Source organism: Diabrotica virgifera, chromosome 5 (assembly GCF_917563875.1).
Source record: "Diabrotica virgifera virgifera chromosome 5, PGI_DIABVI_V3a".
Lineage (NCBI taxonomy): Eukaryota > Metazoa > Arthropoda > Insecta > Coleoptera > Chrysomelidae > Diabrotica > Diabrotica virgifera.
This window is the reverse complement of record NC_065447.1, coordinates 230,497,143-230,520,847: the sequence shown is the minus strand read 5'-3', so window position 1 is coordinate 230,520,847 and position 23,705 is coordinate 230,497,143. Positions and strand designations below refer to the sequence as shown.

Sequence of the window (23,705 nt, the reverse complement as noted above, 5' to 3'; positions counted from 1 at the left end):
ACGAGTCCACCAAAAAACGCTTATTTTTCAAGATACCGACCACGGTGTGGTGAATGGCTAATTTAGATCATAGTTTATATTTTTGATGGTGCTGAAGACGAAAATGAGGTTTACTTTGAATTTTAGGTGGGGAAACATTGTCAAAATCGCAATTTTACCATAAAAATAAAAAAAATGAAATCACGTTTTTCTTAAAATTAAAAGAAGCATCATTTTTTTTCTATAAAAACTTTTGTTATTTGTACTCTATATTTTAACATAAACTTTATTAAAAAGCTAAATTTCAAATTTTGTCACTCAACTTTTGCGATTAAACTTTGCAATTCAGGAATCTGCACCTGCTACTTTAAACACTTCATAACTTTTATTATAATAAGACAGAAATATTGAAACAAGTCTCGTTGTCTTCAAAAAGGTAAGAAATATATACTAAAAAATTTCAGAAAAAGATATTATAATGGAACACAGTTGTAGCGAGTTAAACGTAAAAAGCGAGATTTCAATTTTTTTTATTTTTAGGATAAAATTGCGATTTTGACAATGTTCCCCGTCGTAAAATTTAAAATTAACCTAATTTTCGTTTTCAGCACCACCAAGTACATAAAGTATGATCAAAATTAGCCATTCGCCACACCGTGGTCAGTATCTCAAGAAATAAGCGTTTTTGGGGTGTGCCACTCGTCTATAAAGTCACATAACTTTTTTCCTATTATTTTGACTTAAACTTTTCCAGAAAACTTCTTCATGAATTATGTTTTATTGATGTGTTGGTTAAAATTATAAACTAAAAAGTTTCAGAAAAGACAAAAATTGCACCGGGTAAGTAAACTTACAAGAAAGGATAATAGCAGAAAACCTAGTAGAACGCTTAGCGGAACTATGGTGGGACGTCGAAAAGTAGGAAGACCAAGGAAGATGTGGATAGACGAAGTGAGAACTGATGCTAAAGTGATATTAAGGGTATATAGCTAGAGTAGAGCAGCCAAGAAAAGAGATGCCATGGGAGAGAAAGAGAGAGCGTAGCAAAACTAGAAAACCACGATATGGAACAAACAATATGGAACTAAACCATTAGATTTCATCAAATAACTGAAAAAAAGATGAAATCTAATGGTTTACAGTTATGAACGAGAATTCCAAAAATCTAATATTTTTCACATAAATTGTAGACCAGGGCGGATCTGTAAAAATATTAGTACATTTGGACGTTGAGAGGTGACTCAAATTTTTTTGCAGAAATTGCTTGAAAATAACTTAAATAATAATATTTGAGTTATCCTCCGTCTCAAAAAGGTCCGGAACATTGTTTAAATAATCAAAATGTCAAAAAATTAAGGAAAAATTCGATTTTTTTCTTCGTTTTTTGATTATAACTTTAAAAGTATTCATTTTCGAGAAAAGTTGTACTGACATAAAAGTCGTATAATTAAATTTCCTACAATATAGGATTGGTTAAATATTAAAAAAAAGTCACCCTTGTTGCAAAATAGCAATAATTGCGAAAAAACTATTTAAAAACAAGTATTCGCATTTTACGGTTTTTCAACCATTTATACTACACTTAGGACCTTCATATTTCACCCAGAAAAACTATATGATACAGTAAATGAGTGCTGTAAATTTCATTAAGATCGGTTCAATAGATTTTGCAAAATAAATTTTGCAATCCAGCTTTCGCAAAAAAAAATTCGTTATTTTAATTGTTACAGAACTGAAAATAAAGCAGATAGCAAGTTGAAATTTTTTTTGCGTATAGAAGTGAACTGTACCTTTTATTTACAATTTGTAAAATTAAAATCGATTAACTGCCACGGCGTCAGGAATTTTTTTAAATAAACATTAATTATTGGTGCTACGCGCAGGACAGCGGATAGTTTGCTCTGATTGGGCATTTCAATGACCTTTGATAATGATTGATACATTTTAATTTTTATTAAATTTCGATATAAATAAATAAATTTGTTTATTGGAAAATAAAAACACATACTCTATCCTTTAAAATAACACTTTTTTTAGCAAAAATTTGCTTTGTTCATATATTTTAACTTAGAGAATAAAAGTTTATTATTTTTAAGCATATGCAATTGTTTAAACAATATTTCACAAACAATAATAAAATTAGTTTGATTTTTGTGGAATTAAAATATTAAAATACAACAAAATAAAGAGTAAGAAAATAATATATTAAATAAAGAATAGAAGAAATTTTGATGGAAATCAACTTGTGTGAATCGAACACCGCTGTCCTGCACGCAGAACCAAAAATTAATGTTTATTTAAAAAATTTCCTGACGCCGTGGTAATTATTCGATTTTAATTTTGCAAATTGCAAATGAAAGGTACAGTACACTTCTATAAGCAAAAAAATTCAACTTACTATCTGCTTTATTTTTAGGCCTGCAACATTTTTAAAAAATTAATTTTTTTTGCGAAAGCTGGATTGCAAAATTTATTTTGCAAAATCTATTAAACCGATCCTAATGAAATTTCCAGTGTTGTTTTACTATATCATAAAGTTTTTCTGGGTAAAATATGAAGGTCCTAAGTATAGCATAAATGGTTGAAAAACGTAAAATGCGAATACTTGTTTTTGTATGGTTTTTTTCGCAAGTATTGCTATTTTGCAACAAGGGTGACTATTTTTTAAATTTGTAACCAATTCTATATTATAGTAAATTTAATTACGCAACTTTTATGTCAGTACAACTTTTCTTAGAAATGAACACTTTTAAAGTTATATTCAAAAAACCAATAAAAAAATCGAATTTTTCCTTCATATTTTGACATTTTGATTATTTAAACAATGTTCCGGACCATTTTGAGTGGGAGGATAACTCAAATATTATTATTGAGTTATTTTTAAGCAATTTCTGCAAAAAAAATTGAGTCACCTCTCAACGTCCATCTCAAAACAGATGAGCCCTGGACTATTGTTAATAAATAAAAATATAAGAAAATAAATTTGAATAATTTTGCATAATTTTTTTTTATTCTGTCCATATAGAACCTAAAAAACTTGTTAGATAGTAGCTACAACTTATCTAATGATACATTATTTCCATCTTCTTGGTGTAATATTCACGATACATTTTTAAGTAATAAAGTTTTCGGAAAAGCTACAAGTTTATTCGTTAAATGAAAGCCTCTTATTATATAGTAGTACCTTTGATAAAACGGAATACGAGATCCTAAAGGAGGACATACACATTCTGATAAAAATATCGAATATCTAATAAAAAGATACCGATGCATCTGAAAAAGAAATTGATGACAATACTAATTTTTCCACATTTTTTTACAATTTCAAATCAGTAAAATATAACTGTGTTACAGCATAATTACGAATATATTTAATTAAAATAAGAAAAACATAAAACCCAAGGAAATAGCGAGGTTTTATGGAAAACCATTGGAACATATTTTATTTTCGGAATGAAAAAAAAACAAATAAACAGTGTAATAGTGCTAAACAAGGTTGTATATTATCAGGAATAATAATATTTTTGTAGATTAAACACTGTTGTTTTAAGATTTATAGTTAGTCGATGATGTCACTTGATAATACAATGATTCATAAGCAATAAGACACTGAAATTAAAGGAAAAAAATAGAAATATTCCATTCAACTAAAACGTAAACAATACTAAAAGAGATGCTTGGAAAAAGCATTCAAAAGATTAATAATGTTGATATAATCGAGAAAGCGTTGAAAGTTATCAAAATAATTAAAATCGATGAAAGAGTGAGAAAAAGCTTAAAAAAGCTGTTATAAAAGCAAAACATTTGATATATTTTAGAGTAATTCTCGACGATTTTTTAATTATTTTTCAACGATCTCTTAAAGTTCAGGAAAAGACTCACCCATTCATATATCAACCATCCATTTTGGTCCAAGGGTGTGGATTTTACGGCCCTTCCTATTTAGGGCCTGTTTTTCGTTCTCGTCCCCAAAACTCCCAAAAAAATTCGAAAATTTAAGTCCGACCTTTGCGGCTTCTAATAGTACTGATCATTACCTTTCCAACGCATGTCTAATTTGGAAATCGGTTATACCATTCAAAAGTTACCGAGCTCAGAAATATGACTTAATTTCTATTTAAAAAAGGGAAAATGTTTGTAATATGTATGTGTGTACGTATATGGCTGGAAAAGTTAAACCGATCTGAATTTTTTTCTGTGTTTGAAGAGGGGTCAGGGCCTATTCAGAACTGGTGTAGTTTGTGACTTTTGACCACCCATAAGCCAGCTATGGGACTTGGTAGGTACAAAACAGCATATATTTGGGGGTATATATCTTTGGTTCAAGAAGAGACACAAGAACAGCAAATACACCAAATCAATAATGTTGAGTTAAGCTTTTAAATGGTGTCTAAGCCGTTAGGATCACATATACACACGGCTCAGTATCGCCGAAAAACTGAAAAACTAAACTTTGAAAATTTTGGTTTTTCGACAATTACTCCAAATTTCAACCTACGAATTGCGCCAATAACTGAGCGTTTGTAGAAGGACTCCAGACGATTCTGACGGTGTATACCTCATATCCGGGAAAATTCGAGTTTTAAGTTATAGGCTTCATAAGTATGATCAAATCTATTTCCTATGGGAAAAATGGTTTTTCAAGCTTAATAATTCCTGTACTAGCTTCAGTTATAGTACTTGACCTTAGATGCATCAGATACTACTTGTCAATACCTTTCAAACTCATGTTTAGTGATCAAAATCGGTTAAGCCGTTTAGAAGTTATTAAGCTACAAAAGTATAATAAAATTAACGATTATTCCCGAAATGGTTTATGTAGTTCTAGTGGCTATGACGCTAAATTTGATATGGCAACGGGCAATGGATAGACACTAGATCATTTGGGAGATAATGCGACAAAGGCGACCATTTATAAAGCTTAACGTGTAATCGAGAAAAATTGCATTAAACTTCATACATTTAATTTATAAAAAAACTTTGAAAAACTCCTGATACAAGAATAAAAAACCGCTAAACGCCATAAAAATGAGTGGCGCATACAATATTCCAGCTACAAAAGGTATGATATGAATATTACGTGGCGCGAAAATGTATTTTCATTTTGATGCAAAATAAAATTTTAGTTTTATTTTAAAAGATTTTTCCATAATATTTGCTAAATTTGAAGTAAACGCGCCACAAAAGAGTAACTTTGATACAGTTTGAATTTTGAAACTCTTTTGTGGCGCGTTTACTTCAAATTTAGCAAATATTATGGAAAAATCTTTTAAAATAAAACTAGAATTTTGTTTTGCATCAAAATGAAAATACATTTTCGCGCCACGTAATATTCTTATCAGACCTTTTGTAGCTGGAATATTGTATGCGCCACTCATTTTTACGGCGTTTAAAGGTTTTTTATTCTTGTATGTAGGTATACAAGAGAAGTCAAAAGTCGAAATGAGAAATCCATTATTGACTAATTGAAAAGAATAGTAGAAGAAAAGTAATGAATACAAGAGTAGCTACCTACATATATATAATATATAGAATGTTCTTGAACTCCTAAGTGGAGCATAGAGCTTCAGTGAAAACGCGCCATCGGGTTCTATTTTGCGCTAGGGCCTTCACCTCATTCCAAGACTTTCCTTGACTTCTTATCTCGTCCATGATGGATCTTCTCCAAGTTTGTGCTGGGCGACCTCTTTTTCTCTTTCCTTGGGGATTCCACTCTAGGGCATTTTTTGCAATACTGGAACTATCTTTTCGGAGTGTGTGACCTATCCACCCCCACTTTCTGTATTTTATTTCATTTTCTACCCTCTTTTGTTGGGTCAGGTGTAGCAGATATTCGTTTCTGATGGTGTTTGGCCAGAAAATACGAACAATTCTTCCTACATAGAGGAACCTAAATATCTAGCGACCATTACATGGTCGTTACTAAAACATGATAAGAAATAAAAAATAAGGAAAACCCAAGTACAGAAAAGGAAAAACCGATTAAAGAAGAGATGACAAAAACGTATAAGCTAATAAACAAAGTTCCAACTTTTTATCTCGTCGTTTCAGAATAACTTTCTATTTCTTTCAAATTTGTGTATCTAATCATTTTCAACTTTTCGAATATGAAAACAGATTTTACCTAGGAGCAAGAGTTTAAAAGTTATTCTCACTGTTGTATATCAAAAGCAACCGTAATTTTGCGGAAAGATTGTGCGTTAAATTTTTTTTCCACTCTTTTTGCTACATATGGATAGTTTAACTGTTAATCTTTCATTTGGTATGCTTAGAATTACCGAATTTTCATTATTTTCTAACTAATGCTATTGCAAAAAGAAAAGTGCCACATTTGAAGCTTTTAATGGTATGAAAAATATCCAAAAAATGGCATTTTTTAGGGTTTTTATGTAGGCCTTTAATAACTAAACAAAATTCAGATACATGAGAAAAATCTTATTTCTCCGGTCTACATGCAATTGAAACTATATAGATATCTTGTCTAATTTTAATCATTTTTTGTAACGTTTTCAATTAAAAGTTACAAATATGTGAATATACCTTGTCTTACTTTTGTATGACAGTAAATAAAGCTTTTGTGCTTTGAATAATTAGCATTGCGCTGTGTATCGGTGCGCAAAAAGCCGCAAAAGTGTTGAAGGAAATGCTTATTGTAGCATAACGTTGAGAACATCCTCATAAGAACTGCATCACCGCTAGTAAAACAATTAGAACTGTGATAACACAGCTAAAGTCGCAACTATATACAGAAACTCGCCGTGTTATCCACCAGTGCGGTCTTGCTTTTTACCAGAGCGAACGATTTGGGAGTTTACACTCATTATGTAGTTGTAGTGCGCGTTTGGAAAATATTAAGTGAAAAGTTATGTTAGTGATTATTGTTGCTGTAATTTGGATGGTATCAATATTCCGTAAGTATAATGCCACTGTTCAAAGGTTGCTCGATCGCGAAACACTTTTTACTTTACACGATTAGGTATAGGTAGCTATTTTATTTTATTTTAATTTACTACATTATAGGAAATTTAAAATAAGACATTATTCTTAATGTAAAAGTAAGATGTTGTTCTGAAGCTATTTCCTTGTGGCATTTTTATGATTAATTATTTATATGGGAAATAAGCCACAATTAAAATGAAAAAAATAATTTTATTAACGTTTCGACGCCCAAATCGGGTGCCGTTGTCAAAATACAAAATATTACTAAAATAAACTAAAGTGTTGTTGCTAAGCAAAAAAATTCTTCTAATAATTTATTTAATCTCACTCATTTATATTGGCAATTCAGACATATATTATACATTTTAAAGTAGAAGACTTTAAAATGATATTGCCAATATTTATGAGTTGCGTTCCTGGGACGACTTACTGAAAGATAGTTCATTCGATTACATGAAATTAACCCCAACTCAAGAATATCCGTCATAAAAAATTATAGCATGTGATATGTCTTTAAAAAGACAACCAAATGCAACGACAGTAAAATTCTCGCGTTAGAGACTTCATAGTAAATCACAAGGGAAAACCAGGAAAAACCCTGTGATACTATCCCGACATCGTAAGTATTTGGTCTTACATTAATTTACTCTCAAAAAATAATACCAAATTCTGACTTGTAACATGTTTAAATTATAAATAATATTAATAATATTAGATATATAAGTAATACTAAAATATAAAATATGTACTAGCTCGATATTATTGACTTACTAATCTTGGTATTTTCTTTCTATTGACTTCCTCTTTCAGTATGGGTAACCACATCCTACTGCATTCTACCGAGGAATTTGCGACACAATTGGTTTCATTTAGCATAATTAGAGCCGCTTCTTTGATTTTTCTCTTTTTACTATCTGATTCTTTCAGGACTATACTTGAATCTCTCCACTGAACTCTATGTTCATTATCCCATGCGTGTTGACATATTTGAGATCTCTCAAATTCTCTATTTTTAATATAAGATTGATGTTCACTTATTCTAATGTCTAATGGTCTTGATGTCTCACCTAAATAAAATTGTTCGCATTCACAAGGTATTTTATAAATGCAATTCTTTGTTCTTTCTTGATCATTGTTAGGTTTAGTTTTAGATAGAATAGATCTCAATGTGTTTGTTGTTTTGAATGTTGTTGAAATGTTGAATTTATTTCCTATTGTTTTAAGTTTCTCGGATAGTCCTTTTATATATGGTATTGATATTTTCCTCGTATTATTTCTGGTGAATGTTGTAGGATCCCGTTCTAAGTTGTTCTGTTCCATTCGATCCAGTCTTGACAATTCCTTATTTATAAACGATAAAGGATAATCATTTTTTAATAAAACAGATGTTAACAATTGTTTTTCTGCTAAAAAGGAATTTTCGTTAGAACAAGTAATTTTGGCTCTATCATATAAGGATTTAATGATTCCCTTTTTAACGTTGATGTTGTGATTTGACTTGTAATTGAGATATCTGTTGGTGTGTGTTGGTTTTCTATACACTTGAGTCTCATATCCAATATCCTTCTTTGAGATCAAAACATCGAGGAAAGGTAGGCTGTTACTGTATTCCTTTTCCATTGTAAATTTTATTGTCTCTTCTTGATCGTTTATAATATTCAGGAACGTATCCAACAATTCTGATCTATGAGGCCATATTGAAAACACATCATCTACATATCTCCACCATACTGTGGGTTTTAAATTTTGTTTAGAAATAATATTAGTTTCGAAATCCTCCATAAATATATTAGCCAATAATGGAGATAAAGAAGAGCCCATTGCTAGACCAAAATTTTGTTTATAGAATTCATTGTTTAGTTGAAAATAGGTATTATGGGTACATAATGTCAATAACTCCATTATAGCTGATACATTTAGTCTTGTCCTAGTTGCCAATGTATTATCATTCTCTAATTTCGTTTTGATTATGTTTAAAGTTTTATCTAATGGTACATTTGTAAATAAACTGTTTATGTCAAAACTTACTAAAATATTATTTGGATTAAATTCAATAGTTGACAATTTGTTTAAAAAATGTTTTGTATTTTTTATAAAAGTGTCATCATTATTAGCAAATGGTTTTAGAATGTTTAATAAGAATTTTGATAGTTCACTACAAGGAGAATTGATGGTACTACAAATGGGTCTAAGTGGTATGTTCGCTTTATGAATTTTCGGCACTCCATAAAAATGTGGTGTCTTACTGTAGTGAGGTGTCATTAATTTTCTTTGATAGTATGTTAGATCATTTTTAAATTTGAATAAAGTTCTATATATTTTGTTTTCCAGTGTCTTCGTTGGATCCTTCGTTAATTTGCTATAAGGTCCATTTGTAATTAGATCTGTAATTTTGTCCTCATATTGTATTTTATTCATTATTACAGTTGCATTGCCTTTATCCGCTGGTAGGATTGTTATGGAGTCATCATTTCTTAAAGTTTTTAAAGCTTTCATTTCCTCTTTGCTGATGTTCTGTTCAATTTGATTAGACTTTTCCAATTCAAGTTTACATAGTACCCTATATTGTTCTTTTTCATGAGTTGGTAGACACTGGGATATTTTCTCCACTGAGCTGATTATGTCTAATTTTGGAATAGATGGATGAGTAACAGCATAGTTTAAACCTTTTGACAATACCAAATTTTCCGTTGCATTTAAATGTCTATTTGATAGATTGACAACTGTCGCTAATATGTCATTATTTCTATTTAGGTTATCAAAAGTATGTAAACTATTTTGTTCTAAAAGATTATTAAATTTATTTAAATGTATATTTCTTTGTTTCTGATATGAATTTTCATAAATTATGTGTAAACTAAAAATAAAAATAATTCGATCAAAATCAGAATTTGATATCATTCCGAAAAGTAAATCTTCAATACTTACGATGTCTTGTTCGATAAAAAATAAATTTGACCTGTGAAATTCCAATATAAATGAGTGAGATTAAATAAATTATTAGAAGAATTTTTTTGCTTAGCAACAACACTTTAGTTTATTTTAGTAATATTTTGTATTTTGACAACGGCACCCGATTTGGGCGTCGAAACGTTAATAAAATTATTTTTTTCATTTTAATTGTGGCTTATTTCCCATATAAATAATTAATCATAAAAGTAAGATGTCTTACTGGTATATGCATTTCTTTTATTTTGCATTACTAGAATGTACCGGCTAGAAATTTTCTTAGAACATAATACGTACCTTTGATTTTGATTGTATCATTGCATATTACAATCACCCAATCAAAAACCTTTATAGTCCATTGAAAGGTTATATTGTTTAGGTATTAGTGTGCATTTTTCAGATTGCACAATTTTATTTTTTGATATATTGTGGGGAGAGGGGTAAGTATAAACTTAGTTCAAGTTTGTGGAAAACGGGGTGCTAAGTGTTTTCGTGAGATATAATGTAAACTAGCAACCCCCAAAAAAATTTTATCAAATAGGTATTATTTATAGACAATTAAATTTTCTACTACATTTCTATTAATTTTTATCGTAAAATGGAAAACAAGAATAAAGAACCGCTAAACGCCGTAAAAATGAGTGGCGCATACAATATTCCAGCTACCAAAAGAGCTGATATGAATATTACGTGGCGCGAAAATGAATTTTCATTTTGATGGAAAATAAAATTCTAGTTTTCTTTTGAAAGATTTTTTCCATATTATTTGCTAAAAAGTAAAAGGCGCCACAAAAGAGTAACTTTGATACTGTTTGGATTTTGAGGCTCTTTTGTGGCGCGTTTTACTTCAAATTTAGCAAATATTATGGAAAAAATCTTTCAAAATAAAGCTACAATTTTATTTTCCATCAAAATGAAAATACATTTTTGCGCCACGTAATATTCATATCAGCTCTTTTGTAGCTGGAATATTCTATGCGCCACTCATTTTTACGACGTTTAGCGGTTTTTTATTCTTGTATCAGGAGTTTTTCAAAGTTTTTTATAAATTAATTGTATGCAGTTGAATGTAATGTTTCTCGATTACACGTTAAGCGTTATAAATGGTCTCCTTTGTCGCATTCTCTTCCAAATTATCTAGTAGTTACGACACCAGACTTGTGATCAGACAATCCGAGTTCATATCCCAGCCATCCTAATAATTATGGCTGGAAAGTAAACTCAGATTGCCATATAAAACTTTGCGTCGTAACCACTACAACTACATAAACCATTTCGGCGATAATGGTTAAATGGAGTATACTTTTGAATCTCGATAACTTCTGAACAGCTTATCCGATTTTGATCATTAAACATGAGTTTGAAACGTATTGACAAGTAGTATCTGATGCATTCAAGGCCAAGTATGATAACTGAAGGTATTACAGGAATTATTGAGCATGAAAAACCGTTTTTCCCATAAGAAATAGATTTGATCATATATATGAAGCCTATAACTTAAAAATTCGAATTTTCCCAGATATGAGGTATACACCGTTAGACGTGTCTAGAGTGCTTCTACAAACGCTCAGTTATTGGCGCAATTCGTATGTTGAAATTTTGAGTAATGGTCGAAAAACCAAAATTTTCAAAGTTTAATTTTTTAGTTTTTCAGCTATACTGAGCCGTGTTTAGGTATGATCTTGACTGCTTATGCACCATTTGAAATACTAACTCAACGCTATTGATTTGGTGTATTTGCGGTTTTCCTGTCTCTTCTTGAACCTAAGATATATACGCCCAAAAATATACCATTTTGTATCTATGGGCCATTCCACGAACTAGGGATGGGAAAAACCAACCGGTTTAAACCTAAAACCGGTTTTTTACTTCGCAATAACCGGTTTTACCGGTTGTTTTTTTGTCCCGGTTATAACCGGTTTTTACTTTTTAAAGTAAAAACCGGTTATTAGGTTTTTACGGTGATTAGGATTAGGTTAGGTATTATTTTGGATCCCAACCATAATTATTATTCTCAAGTAATTATTCCAAACAAAACCATAATTCAAATTTTATTTTATTTTATAAAATACAAAAGCAAACTGAAAGTACAATCTCACATCAGCCAGAAACAATTATTAAGTTTTATGATAATATTTCCTTGGAAAGGTATTTGTAATCATAATATTTACATAAGAAGTGATCTGGTTGAATTAGACGCAAACATCATCTATTTTTTACACTTAACTCTTGACATTGAAAGTGGGTGAATGACTTTTTCTGATTACCAAAAATATTGCTCTGACCATGAATATCGAATTACTGATTACGAATACGAATCTCCAAGAATTTCGCTACGTTTTCAAAACGATAGACTCATACAGGAACTATTAAATGAGTTAAAATGTACCTATTCTACAAATATACAAACGTGTTAAAAGTAATACATGTTCTTTCGATAGTACTAATTTTGATCATATTGATATTGAGTCGAATGGAGTATCGCAAACTAAAGTGTATTGTAAATGTAACTTTGTAACCTATTGGATTAAAAAAACCGAGAACCGGTTTTTAAAACGGGTTTTTCCAAAAACCGGTTTTTTTGGCCGGTTATAACCGCCAGGTTAAACCGTAAGCAAAAAAAACCGGTATAACCGAAACCGGTGTTTTGTCAAATACCGCCATCCCTACCACGAACATACGCCTGTTTTGGATTACTTCGACAACGAATATTTTACTGTGCAACATAAGAATACGAAAGTAAATGGCGCTAATAATTATTCCATTAAACAACAATGTAATTTGCAATTTACTTTCGTTCTTCTTATTTTGCACAGTAAAATATTCGTTGTCGAAGTAACCCAAAACAGGCGTATGTTCGTGGAATAGGGTATACCTAACCCTATAGCTGGATTATGTGTGGTCAAAAGTCACAAACTACACCGGTTCTAAATCGGCCCTGACCCCCTCTTGAAACACAGATAAAAATTCAGATCGGTGTAACTTTTCCACATACTTACATACATGTCCACAAACATTTTCCCCTTTTTAAATAAAAATTGAGTCATATTTCTGAGCTCGGTAACTTTTGAATGGTATAACCGATTTTAAAAGTTAGACATGCGTTGGAAAGGTAATGGTCAGTACTATCAGAAGCCGCAAAGGTTGAACTTAAATTTTGGAAATTTTTGGGAGTTTTGGGGACGAGAACGAAAAACATACCAAAAATGGGAAGGGCCGTAAAATTTACACCTTTGGACCAAAATGGAGAGTTGACATATGGATGGGCGAGTCTTTTCCTAAACTATAAGATGGGATTTGGCCTAATTTTCAATTCAGTCAGATTTAGAAAATCAAAAATGTCGTGTATATATAGTGTCGCATGTAGGGATATTGTGCGCCACTGACGAGAACTGCCGTTCTCTGGTAATAAAAGAGTTATGAACAAAAATATCTGATTTTTGAACAAATTTTTTTTGGGCCTTATAACTTTTTTCTGGCCATTTTAGAATAAAATGACATCAGAGCAATATTTTCAGAGGGTTTTACAACGAATAATTTTCATAATCAAGTATATTCAAATGGGAAATAAGCCACAATTTTACCTAAAAATGATTTTATTAACGTTTCGACGCCCAAGTCGACAACGACACCCGACTTGGGCGTCGAAACGTTAATAAAATCATTTTTAGGTAAAATTGTGGCTTATTTCCCATTTGAGTATACTTGATTATAAAAATGCCACAAGAAAATAGCTTCAGAATAATTTTCACTACAAATTGGTTTAATTTCATGAATTTATCTAGGTTTCACAGTGGTCCGAAGTTGACCGGGTTCTTGAATACCTACTCCTAAGAATATGATAAAAACGAACCATTAGACTTAGTTTTCCATTATTAATTTTTTTATTCATATAATTTATCATTTTTCTAAAATTCCTTCTTCTTCTTCTTGTATGTGCGTTCAGTAAGTTGTCATTCCATCGTTTTCGTGGTCTTCTATCACTGATCATCTTCCTATTCGTCGTTCCATTCTACTCTTATGTTTTTCACCCAGTTATTAATGTTGTCCACCTTGCATCTCCGTCATATATCTGCACTTCTAGCTCTATCCCATAGTGTCTTACCATCGATTTTTCGAAGTGTTTTCATCTCTGCTGTTTCTAGCATTATTTTTGTCCTTTCTGTATCAGGTCGTGTTTCTGCCGTGCATGTCATTATTGTTCTGATGACTGTTTTGTAAATTCTGCCTTTCACTTCTTTTCTGATATTTGTATTTCTCCATATTGTTTCATTCAGGCAACTAGCTACGGAAAGCTCGAAACAGAAGTGGAAGATGAGGTGAATAAAGCACACAGAACATGCTTTATTCACCTCATCTTCCACTTCTGTTTCGAGCTTTCCGTAGCTAGTTAGTGTGATGCCTAGATATTTAAACTCCATGATTTATTCTATTATCTGACCCTCCAGCTCTAATTTACACCTTATTAGATCTGCTGTTATAACCATGCATTTAGTCTTTTTTTGGGGAAATTAACATGTTAAATTTTCTAGCGGTTATATTAAATTCGTGCAGCATACGTTGTAAATCATCTTCACTTTGAGAGATTAGTATTGCGTCGTCTGCATAGCAGATTATTTATTTTAAGTTGTTTTTCTCCTCTTGGTATCCTTTTTTTGATCTTATTTTTTTATTATTTCATCCATGATCAGGTTGAACAATAGAGGCAGGGAGTCTACCTGTCTTATCCCATTGCCAGCTTCAATTTGGTCAGTTAGTTCTTCATCTACTTTTACTTTTATTGTGTTGTTCTCATAGCCGTGCGGTACATCTATTCAATATGATGCAAGTCTTCGAAATGCCGCCCCTTAAATATTATTGACACTTAAAATTTGCTTGCAATGCATTTTAAATGCATTGCAAGCCAAAATGTAAAAATTTAAATGCAAAATAAAAGATTACATTATTACCGAAGGCCGACAGTCCCTGAAAATCTCTATAGTGTTTATTTGAATCAGTTACAGGGTGAAAAAAAAAAGAGAAAATTGAGTATAATTTTTAATTTCAAATATCTTATTCAAAAGAAACCTTTTGTTTATTCTAAGGGACTTTCGGCCCTCGGTAATAATATAATCTTTCAATCTGCGTTTCAATTTTTCAAAAATATTTATTAGTTTTTTCAGCATTCGAAAAAAAGTGAATGCTTTTAAAAAGCATTGCAAGCAAATTTTGCGCCTATGCTCTTAAGTAACATTTACAAAAAATATAACTTTACCCTTCTGACTTTAATTTTAGCAAACTCGTCAATCAGATTGGTGTAGTGTAGTGGGGATAGATAGATGTAGCAGCTACTCAGAACTCTATTGAAATAAGTGCTAAATTTTTTAGTTTTGTTCGTCTTATGGAGCTTCGTAAATAGTTTTTAATTTTGAAAAACTTCTTTCACCACTAGCTACCAAGACAGGAAGTGTTAATAAAATTCTTAGTTTACAACTACATTTAGGTATAAAGAAATTAGGTCATTTTGGCACAAAGTTTCATGGAGTACGCTATCATTTGAAATATATCACGCAATTCTTCTAATAGATCATTATATCATCAGATTTTTTTCTTTTTCTATTGAACGTATTGAATAAAGATTCATACATTCATATTTTTATCATCTATTTCCCTCAATTTAAAAATATCATATAAAAATTTAAAATTTTTATTATGAGTTTCTAGAAGCGAAAATCGATCAATCAAAGAATTAACGGCATTGTCTAACTAAAATATAGATGAACAAATTTACTTTAAATTTTTAGTTTCATCGGTCCATAGATTTCTTGTCTTGTCTTTCATAGCTTGTCCATAGATTTTTTGTAGTCAAATAAACGATTTTTTCTCCTGGCTAGAATTTCATTTTCAGCTGGAAATTCGGAACTTATATCAAAATTTTCTGCAATTTCATTAAATTTTCATTTGGTATTAGCCATATTGTGTGTAACTTTTAATTTTTCTACACAATCTGTTTCTGACAACATTTCTACACAATCTTTTTTTTATTTAACTGTTTATGCCGCCCCCCTTGTGATGCCGCCTGATGCGACTGCCTCTCCGCATCATAGTACCGCACGGCCCTGGTTGTTCTGGTAGATATTTTCAATCATTTTAATTATTCCTAGAGGTACCTCTCTTGCGTACAATAAATTGATAACATCCTTTAATTTGAACCTGTCAAATGCCTTCTTAAGATCAACGAAACATAAGTATGCCGGTTTGTTGCATTCTAACGATTTCTCTTGAACTTACCTCATTATAAATATAGCATCGGTGTATGACCTTGCCTACCTAAAACCTTGTTGCTCTTCTGCTAATGTTATAATTTTTATTATATTTAGTGCTGTGTTTAGTAAATTAATTCCTCTGTAATTCTCGGGTCCGATTTTATCTCCCTTTTTGAAGAGAGGTGGATGCTTGATCTCCATTCTTGTGGTATTCGTATTAGTAAGGCTACACCCTCTTTGGTCCTGTTTTCTTTTGGTACTCCACTGTAGATTAGTATATATATATTCGCCTAACTTTGACTGGCCTTTTCCTTTCTTTTTGGTTTCCTGTAGAGCGCATATAATCTATTTTTTTTTTCTTTTTTCGCTCTTGTGCTATTTCATTCTTGTTATTATTAATTTATTATCTACCCTTTTCGCCACCACCTGTGGTAGGCTCTGGAGGGGTGTTCTTTTTTCGTGGTATCCCTATTAGGCCTTTCGAATTTCTAGAATATTGAACATAATTATACATTTAAAAAGTTGTATTCAAGCTACTGTTTTTTCATTTTTTTTTCATGCTTCAGACTGTGGATTAGGATGTAACTCAGTATCGGAGGTGAATGTGTGCTGAATAACATATTAGAATTGTTGTCATTGTGGGTAGTTCATCTTCGAATTAACTTTTTTCGATTAATTTTGATATTTTCATGATGCTACTGCAGGTCTCCTGGTCTCATCCGAAAAATTGAGGCATAATGCAGAGCACTTAAGGCCTGCTTTTCTGCAACCACACATAGGCACTTCCACATTTTTTCTTGCATCTGCAGAAAATTAATTTCAGAAGTTCGGGGGTGCTGAAATTTTGGAAATTTCAATGGGTATTTAAATTTTTTCATGTTTTTTCCAGCCCTAATCTTCAGGATTACAGTGGTTACCGAGCCATGACTGAACCTAGTGATAAACTCGGATTGTATCTCATGCTGTCCAGAGAATAATCTTTATTTCTGCGATATAAATAAACGAAAAAGTGTTTGCCAACGACAATGAGCAAAGGTGGCTCGACTTTCGCACTGAGCAATAATGACATTCCGCTAGCTATCTCAAGATGTTTATATACAATTTTGAAGAAGTTAATTTTGCCGATCTTGTAGGCTGCTGATGTTGTGTTGCATTCAGAAAAAGCATGAAGAGACAGTAAATTCTCTGCAATGACATCGCCATATATAAAACTTGAAGAAAGTATAATTGATCCGACTTACACACTTTTGAAGGTTTAACAAAATTGGACTGCTTTCTTCCTAATGTTATGAGCAAGACAAGACAATGTCTTCTGCTTAGATAACCACAGCCTCAGAGGAGTGAGATGCAGCAAGCGCAGAACGGAGGATAATTGTATCTGACTCTGATTTAGCCTGGTCGACACTAAAATCCATCTCTGATAGAGCAGTTTTGAGCAGGTCTATTAAGTCTGTTTAATTCTTTTCATTACCAAGAAATTTATCTTGAGATATGTCGGTACGGTGTTCTTATTAAACTTTATCTCGATCCATTGGTGCTTTTGCCTGCGATACAAGCGTTCCTACGACTTTTTTTCTGCGATATCGGGATTATCGGAGTAACCATCAAATATTATTCTTTTATTCTATGGTGCACAATTTTTACCTATACGCCAGTCAATGGGAGCAAGAATAGGTTATTACCTCCGAATTCTATCGTACTGCATGGATTTTAATGAAATTTTGGGTATAGCCTCTACTTATCTCCTAATTCAAAGTCTATCCTATGCCGATGTGTCCTTCTCTCTTGGGGGTGGTTCCCACCCCTTCTCAGGGGTGGAAAATTTTTGGTTGAAATCACTATGGAATTCGCTAGAGAAACTAATTCTAAGCAAAAACTGTTTTATAATTTTTTTTTTGAAAACTCGATACTTTTTGAGTTATTCGTGGTTGCAAATTGGCCATTTTCATTGAAACTAGGGATGGCGGTTTTTGACAAAACACCGGTTTTCGGTTATACCGTTTTTTTTTACTTACGGTTTAACCCGGCGGTTATAACCGGCCCAAAAAACCGGTTTTTGGAAAAATTTTCGTTTTTTTTAATCCAATGGTTACAAAGTTACATTTACAATACACTTTAGTTTGCGATACTCCATTCGACTCGATATCAATATGATCAAAGTTAGTACTATCGAAAGAACATGTATTACTTTTAACACGTTTGTATATTTGTAGAATAGGTACATTTTAACTCATTTAATACTTCCTGTATGAGTGTATCGTTTTGAAAACGTAGCGAAATTCTTGGAGATTCGTATTCGGAATCAGTAATTCGATATTCATAGTCAGAGCATTATTTTTGGTAATCAGAAAAAGTCATTCACCCACTTTCAATGTCAAGAGTTAAGTGTGAAAAATAGATGATGTTTGCATCTAATTCAACCAGATCACTTCTTATGTAAATATTATTGAAATATTATGATTACAAATACCTTTTCAAGAAAATATTATAATAAAACTTAATAATTGTTTCTGGCTGATGTGAGATTGCACTTTCAGTTTGCTTCTGTATTTTATAAAATAAAATAAAATTTGAATTATGGTTTTGTTTGGAATAATTACTTGAGAATAATAATTAGGATTGGGATCCGAAATAATACCTAACCTAATCCTAATCACCGTAAAAACCAAATAACCGGTTTTTACTTTAAAAAGAAAAAACCGGTTATAACTGGGACAAAAAAAAACAACCGGTAAAACCGGTTACTGCGAAGTAAAAAAACCGGTTTTAGGTTTAAACCGGTAGGTTTTTCCCATCCCTAATTGAAACATAACACCTTTTCGAACGGTTTTTTGCGAATACCTTAAAAACTATGCATCTAATTAAAAAAACTATATATAACATTTCTGTAGGTTATAAAAAAAAACAAAGAGACACTTGACTTCATAAATCTTCTAGTTATAATACAAAAAGAGATATGGTAGGTGAAAAGAGTTTGTTTTTTGGTACATGCTCAAATTGGTGTATTCAACTTGAAATAACACAGAAACGGTCGATTTTAGGTGTATAATGCTACCAATACCTTTTTTAGTGCTTGAAAAAGCCTTTAAAATGAGCAATATCAAAGGTCCATTACATTTAAACTAAGCGAGATATGCTGCAAACAAAATTGATAACTAATGTATTTTAAGAAAAAATGAGAAGTAATTTTAATCCCCATCCACCAGAATATAAATGCATCGATTTACTTCTACAAGTCCTTTTATTACAGTGTTATTTCTATGTTCAAAAAGTTGGACAGGTTTAAAATGAATGGTTTTTGAAAAAAAAACGATCAAATTATAGAGCGCATTTTAAAATTTTCTTAAAAATCTTCTTTTCTCCATGTATCTTGAAAATGATAAGAAATATAGTAATGAAAAATAAAAACAAAATTTTTGTCTAAAAAAACCCTACATTTTTGTGTCGTGTCTTTTTTTAGTATCTCTTTTTATTTTCGAGTGACATGGAGAAAAAGAAGATTTTTAAGAAAATTTAAAAATGCGCTCTATAATTTGATCTTATTTTTTTTTAAGAACCATTCATTTTAAACCAGTTCAACTTTTTGAACATAGAAATAACACTAAATTTTTTGCAGCATATCTCGCTTAGTTTGAATATAATCGACATTTAATATTGCTCATTTGAAAGGCTTTTTCAAGCACTACAAAAGTTATTAGTATCATTATACACCTAAAATCGACCGTTTCTCTGTTATTTCAAGTTGAATACACCGATTTGAGCATGCACAAAAAAAACAAACTCTTCTCACCTACCACATCCCTTTTTGTATCATAACTAGAAGATTTATGACGGAACGAATCTATTTGTTCTTTTATAAGCTACAAAAATATTTTATATAGTTTTTTTGCTAGATGTTTAGTTTTTAGGTTTTTGCAAAAATCCGTCCGAAAAGGTGTCATTTTTCAATGGAAATTCTCAAAAATGGGAAATTGGAAATTGGAAAACTCAAAAAGTATTGAGTTTTAAAAAAATAATTATAGAACAGTTTTTGCTTAGAATTAGGTTCTCTAGCTTTTGCTGTAGCTATTTTAACCAAAAAAATTTTCAGCCCCGAGAAGGGGTGGGAACCACCCCCGAGATAAAAGCGCAAATCGGCATAGGGTAAACTTTGTTTCTTGAGCTATTCCCTACTTACTGTGAACATATCAAGTAAATCAATGTAGTAGGATGGAATTCGGAGCCAAATACCATCATTGACTGCCCTACTATTACGATTCTCGTAAATGTACTCTGATTAGAAATTATTGTAAAAACCAATGATATTATTAGTATTTTTAGTGTTGTCAAAGCCTATATAATGCTTCGTTTTTATGCGCTGTAAACCCAGATATATTAATGAAATTAAACAAATTTATAGTAAAAATTATTTGTTGAAAAACCCTCTATAAAATTGCGCTGAACCTAATTTAATGTAAAATATCCAGATAAAAAATTCTAGCGCCCAAAAGAAAATTTTTTCAAAATTTTTTAAGTTATTATTATTTATAAATTTTTATTTTCCATTTTACGATAAAATGTCGTAGGAATAAAGTTGTAGACAATTTAAATTGCTACAAATGATATTTTATCCAATTTTTGTATGATTGCTAGTTTATGAGACATAGGGTGAAAACCTTTTGCATCCCTTTTTCTAAGATGGCGGTCTGGGGACAAGGATAGTGACCCCTACAAAATTGAACTTAAATACTTCTGCATTTTGTCTCCCTCCTATAAAAGTATTGATTTTTTTTTCATTTCTGGTTACATGTTTTATTCTTCTCTTTGTTCTGGCTTCATTGTAGCCTTATTAATGCCTGGTTGCACCAACAGATCTTAAGCTCCAGCTCAGCTAAGCTCTACTTATAGATAGGGTCTCCTTGAGTATCACTTACGTTGCACCATAATTTTAGATTCTTACCTTATTATCAATTATATCTATTATTATATTATGGTATTCTTATTGTCATATATTATAATTATATTATATTAATTATTATGATATTCTCGACTTAAGCTTAAGATCTGTTGGTGCAACCGGGCATTAGTGACTATTGAAATTTACAATTTTTGTAGGTACCTACAACAAAAAATACTCGCTTCCTTACAGAATTATTGTAATTTTCATGTTTATTAAATTATATAACGTTAATTTTAACTATTTAGAATGGGAAATTATATAAATAATAGCTTCAGAACAACATAACGTTAATGTGGGAAAGTTTTTATAAAACATGTATAGTTAATAAAACAGCCAGTAAAAGACAAGTTTTTTAATATTAATTTAAAATAATAATTTAACAGAATAATAAGATTCGCACAAAAAAGATAATTAAAAATTTTGGGATCTAATTATCCAAAGTTTGTAAATATGCACAGATTACCTAATACAATAACATAGATTAATAATACAGATTAATAATAATTATTATTAATAATAATAATTAATAATGAATGAGCATCTGAATGAACATCTTTATAAGACCATGCAGAAAGCTGTACTACTCGCGACGGCCAGAAGTGTACGAAAATTTTTGGGAGATACACCTGCATTCCAAGTCACCTAGGGCTCGATAACACGGAAAGAGTCCCACCAGAGCTCAATCCTTTTGATACCGTAGGTATCTGGGATGAGTCAATTTTCCCCCTAGAGGGAGTGTGAGCCGTATGGCTAAATCTGGATAATGTTTACCAGAGCTCAATCCTTTTGATACCGTAGGTATCTGGGATGAGTCTATTTTCCCCTTAGAGGAAGTGTGAGCCGTATGGCTAAATCTGGATAATAATAATGGGTCTAAATGAACATCTTTACAAGACCATGCAGAAAGCTGTACTACTCGCAACGGCCAGATGTGTACGAAAATTTTTGGGAGATACACCTGCATACCGCATACCAAGTCACCTAGGGCTTGATAACACGGAAAGAGTCCCACCAGAGCTCAATTCTTTTGATACCGTAGGTATCTGGGATGAGTCAATTTTCCCCTTAGAGTTAGTGTGAGCCGTATGGCTAAATCTGGATAATTAATAATATTATTATTATTATTAATAGCTATCTCTTGATGAAGGATTTTTCCCACTGCGTCATGCCGTTCCTTGTATTCAGTTGCAGCAAATGCCTGGCAGCCCCCTGTAAGATGTTGGATGGTTTCTTGGTCTTGATATCCATATGGGCATCTGTCGTTTTGAACCTGAGGGTCTTTGATGATATATTTCAGGTAATTTTTGGTTGGTATAACCTGATCCTGACTGGCCAGTAATGAACCTTCCGTTTCAGGGAACATAGTTCCTGATGTCAACCAATAGTTCGACGCTGTATTGTCGACATAGTCTTGGCTGACCTCATTGAGATGTCGCCCGTGCAGAGGTTTACCCATCCAGGTGCGCATTTTTTCGTCTTTAGTGAGGGGTTAATGCCCATTTCTAGTTCCCTCAATTTGATCGGTGTTGTGTCATCTACTGCGCAAATAGCGCGATATAGAGTAGATGTCTCAGCTTGCAGCTGAAAATAATTTCTTAAATTAGCAATTTGTTTATCTAATTGCTCACCTTTATCCATAAGTCCTGTTCCTCCTAGATTCTGTGGTAATGTTGTTCTTTTTACTGCACTTTTAGGATGGTGCTTTTGTGCCTTTGTGAGGTGTGTTCTTACTTTTCGCTGAAGAATTATTTATAGAATTATTATAATATAATTATTTATTATTATTAATAATAATAATTATTAATTAATAATAATATAATTATTATTATTAATAGTAATATAATTATTATAGTAATATAATTATTATTATTAATAATAATAATTAATAATACAGATTACCTAATAAATCTATATTATTCAAAATATATCCAATTCGTTACAAATATTGTCAGTTTTATATTATTCAGTTCTTTGATAATGTGCCGAATATATTTTTTCCCATTTAATAGTCCAGGAACCGAAGCTTTTCACCTCGCAATTTTTACCGAATGGATCGATTTGCTTGAAAATTTAAGAATAAGTAGTGGATAGTCCAAGGATCAAAATCTATATGATGCCGAAAGGCGCTTTTAGCATGGGGGTGGTTGCCACCCCATCGTGGGGTGGAAATTTGTTATTATATTTTGACTACAAAAGTTGATAAAAACGTTCATTCTAAGCAAAAAATGTTCTATACATATTTTTGCTAAAATTAACAGTTTTCGATTTATTCGATATCGAAAGTGTTAGTTTTATATCGAAAAAATCAATGTTTTTTGATATAGGTACTAATTTACAATTCACTCAATTTTTGCCGTAGAAAAAATTTTTAAAACCAAATTCTTGGGAATTAAATAACCTACAATTTCATATTTAAACATTTTTTCATATTTCTGATGCTAATCTTTCTATTCTGAAGAAAATGGCATTTTTTACCAAACTACAAAAATTCGTTATTCGCTTTTAACTCCAGTTAAATAAAGAAGACCAAATGAGGTTAATGACTAATTTTAATTAGGTTGGTGATTAGGAGGTTGCTTCCGATCACTTTCTCGCTGAAAAAAAAATATGGACTGGCATTCTTTTCATTAAAAGTCACTTAATTTTTGAGCTAG

At 31.4% G+C, this 23,705-nt stretch overlaps 1 protein-coding gene across 1 annotated transcript in view; it reads left to right on the top strand.

The window, feature by feature from the left end:
• The first annotated feature begins 6,682 nt into the window (after positions 1 to 6,682).
• LOC114327173 (uncharacterized protein MAL13P1.304) overlaps positions 6,683 to 23,705 on the top strand; it is a 100,650-nt gene continuing 83,627 nt past the window's right edge. Inside the window, exon 1 of the mRNA XM_028275706.2 lies at positions 6,683 to 6,890. Coding sequence (XP_028131507.1) covers positions 6,845 to 6,890 — 46 coding nt within the window. The 5' untranslated portion in view covers positions 6,683 to 6,844. The remainder of the gene's footprint in view (positions 6,891 to 23,705) is intronic.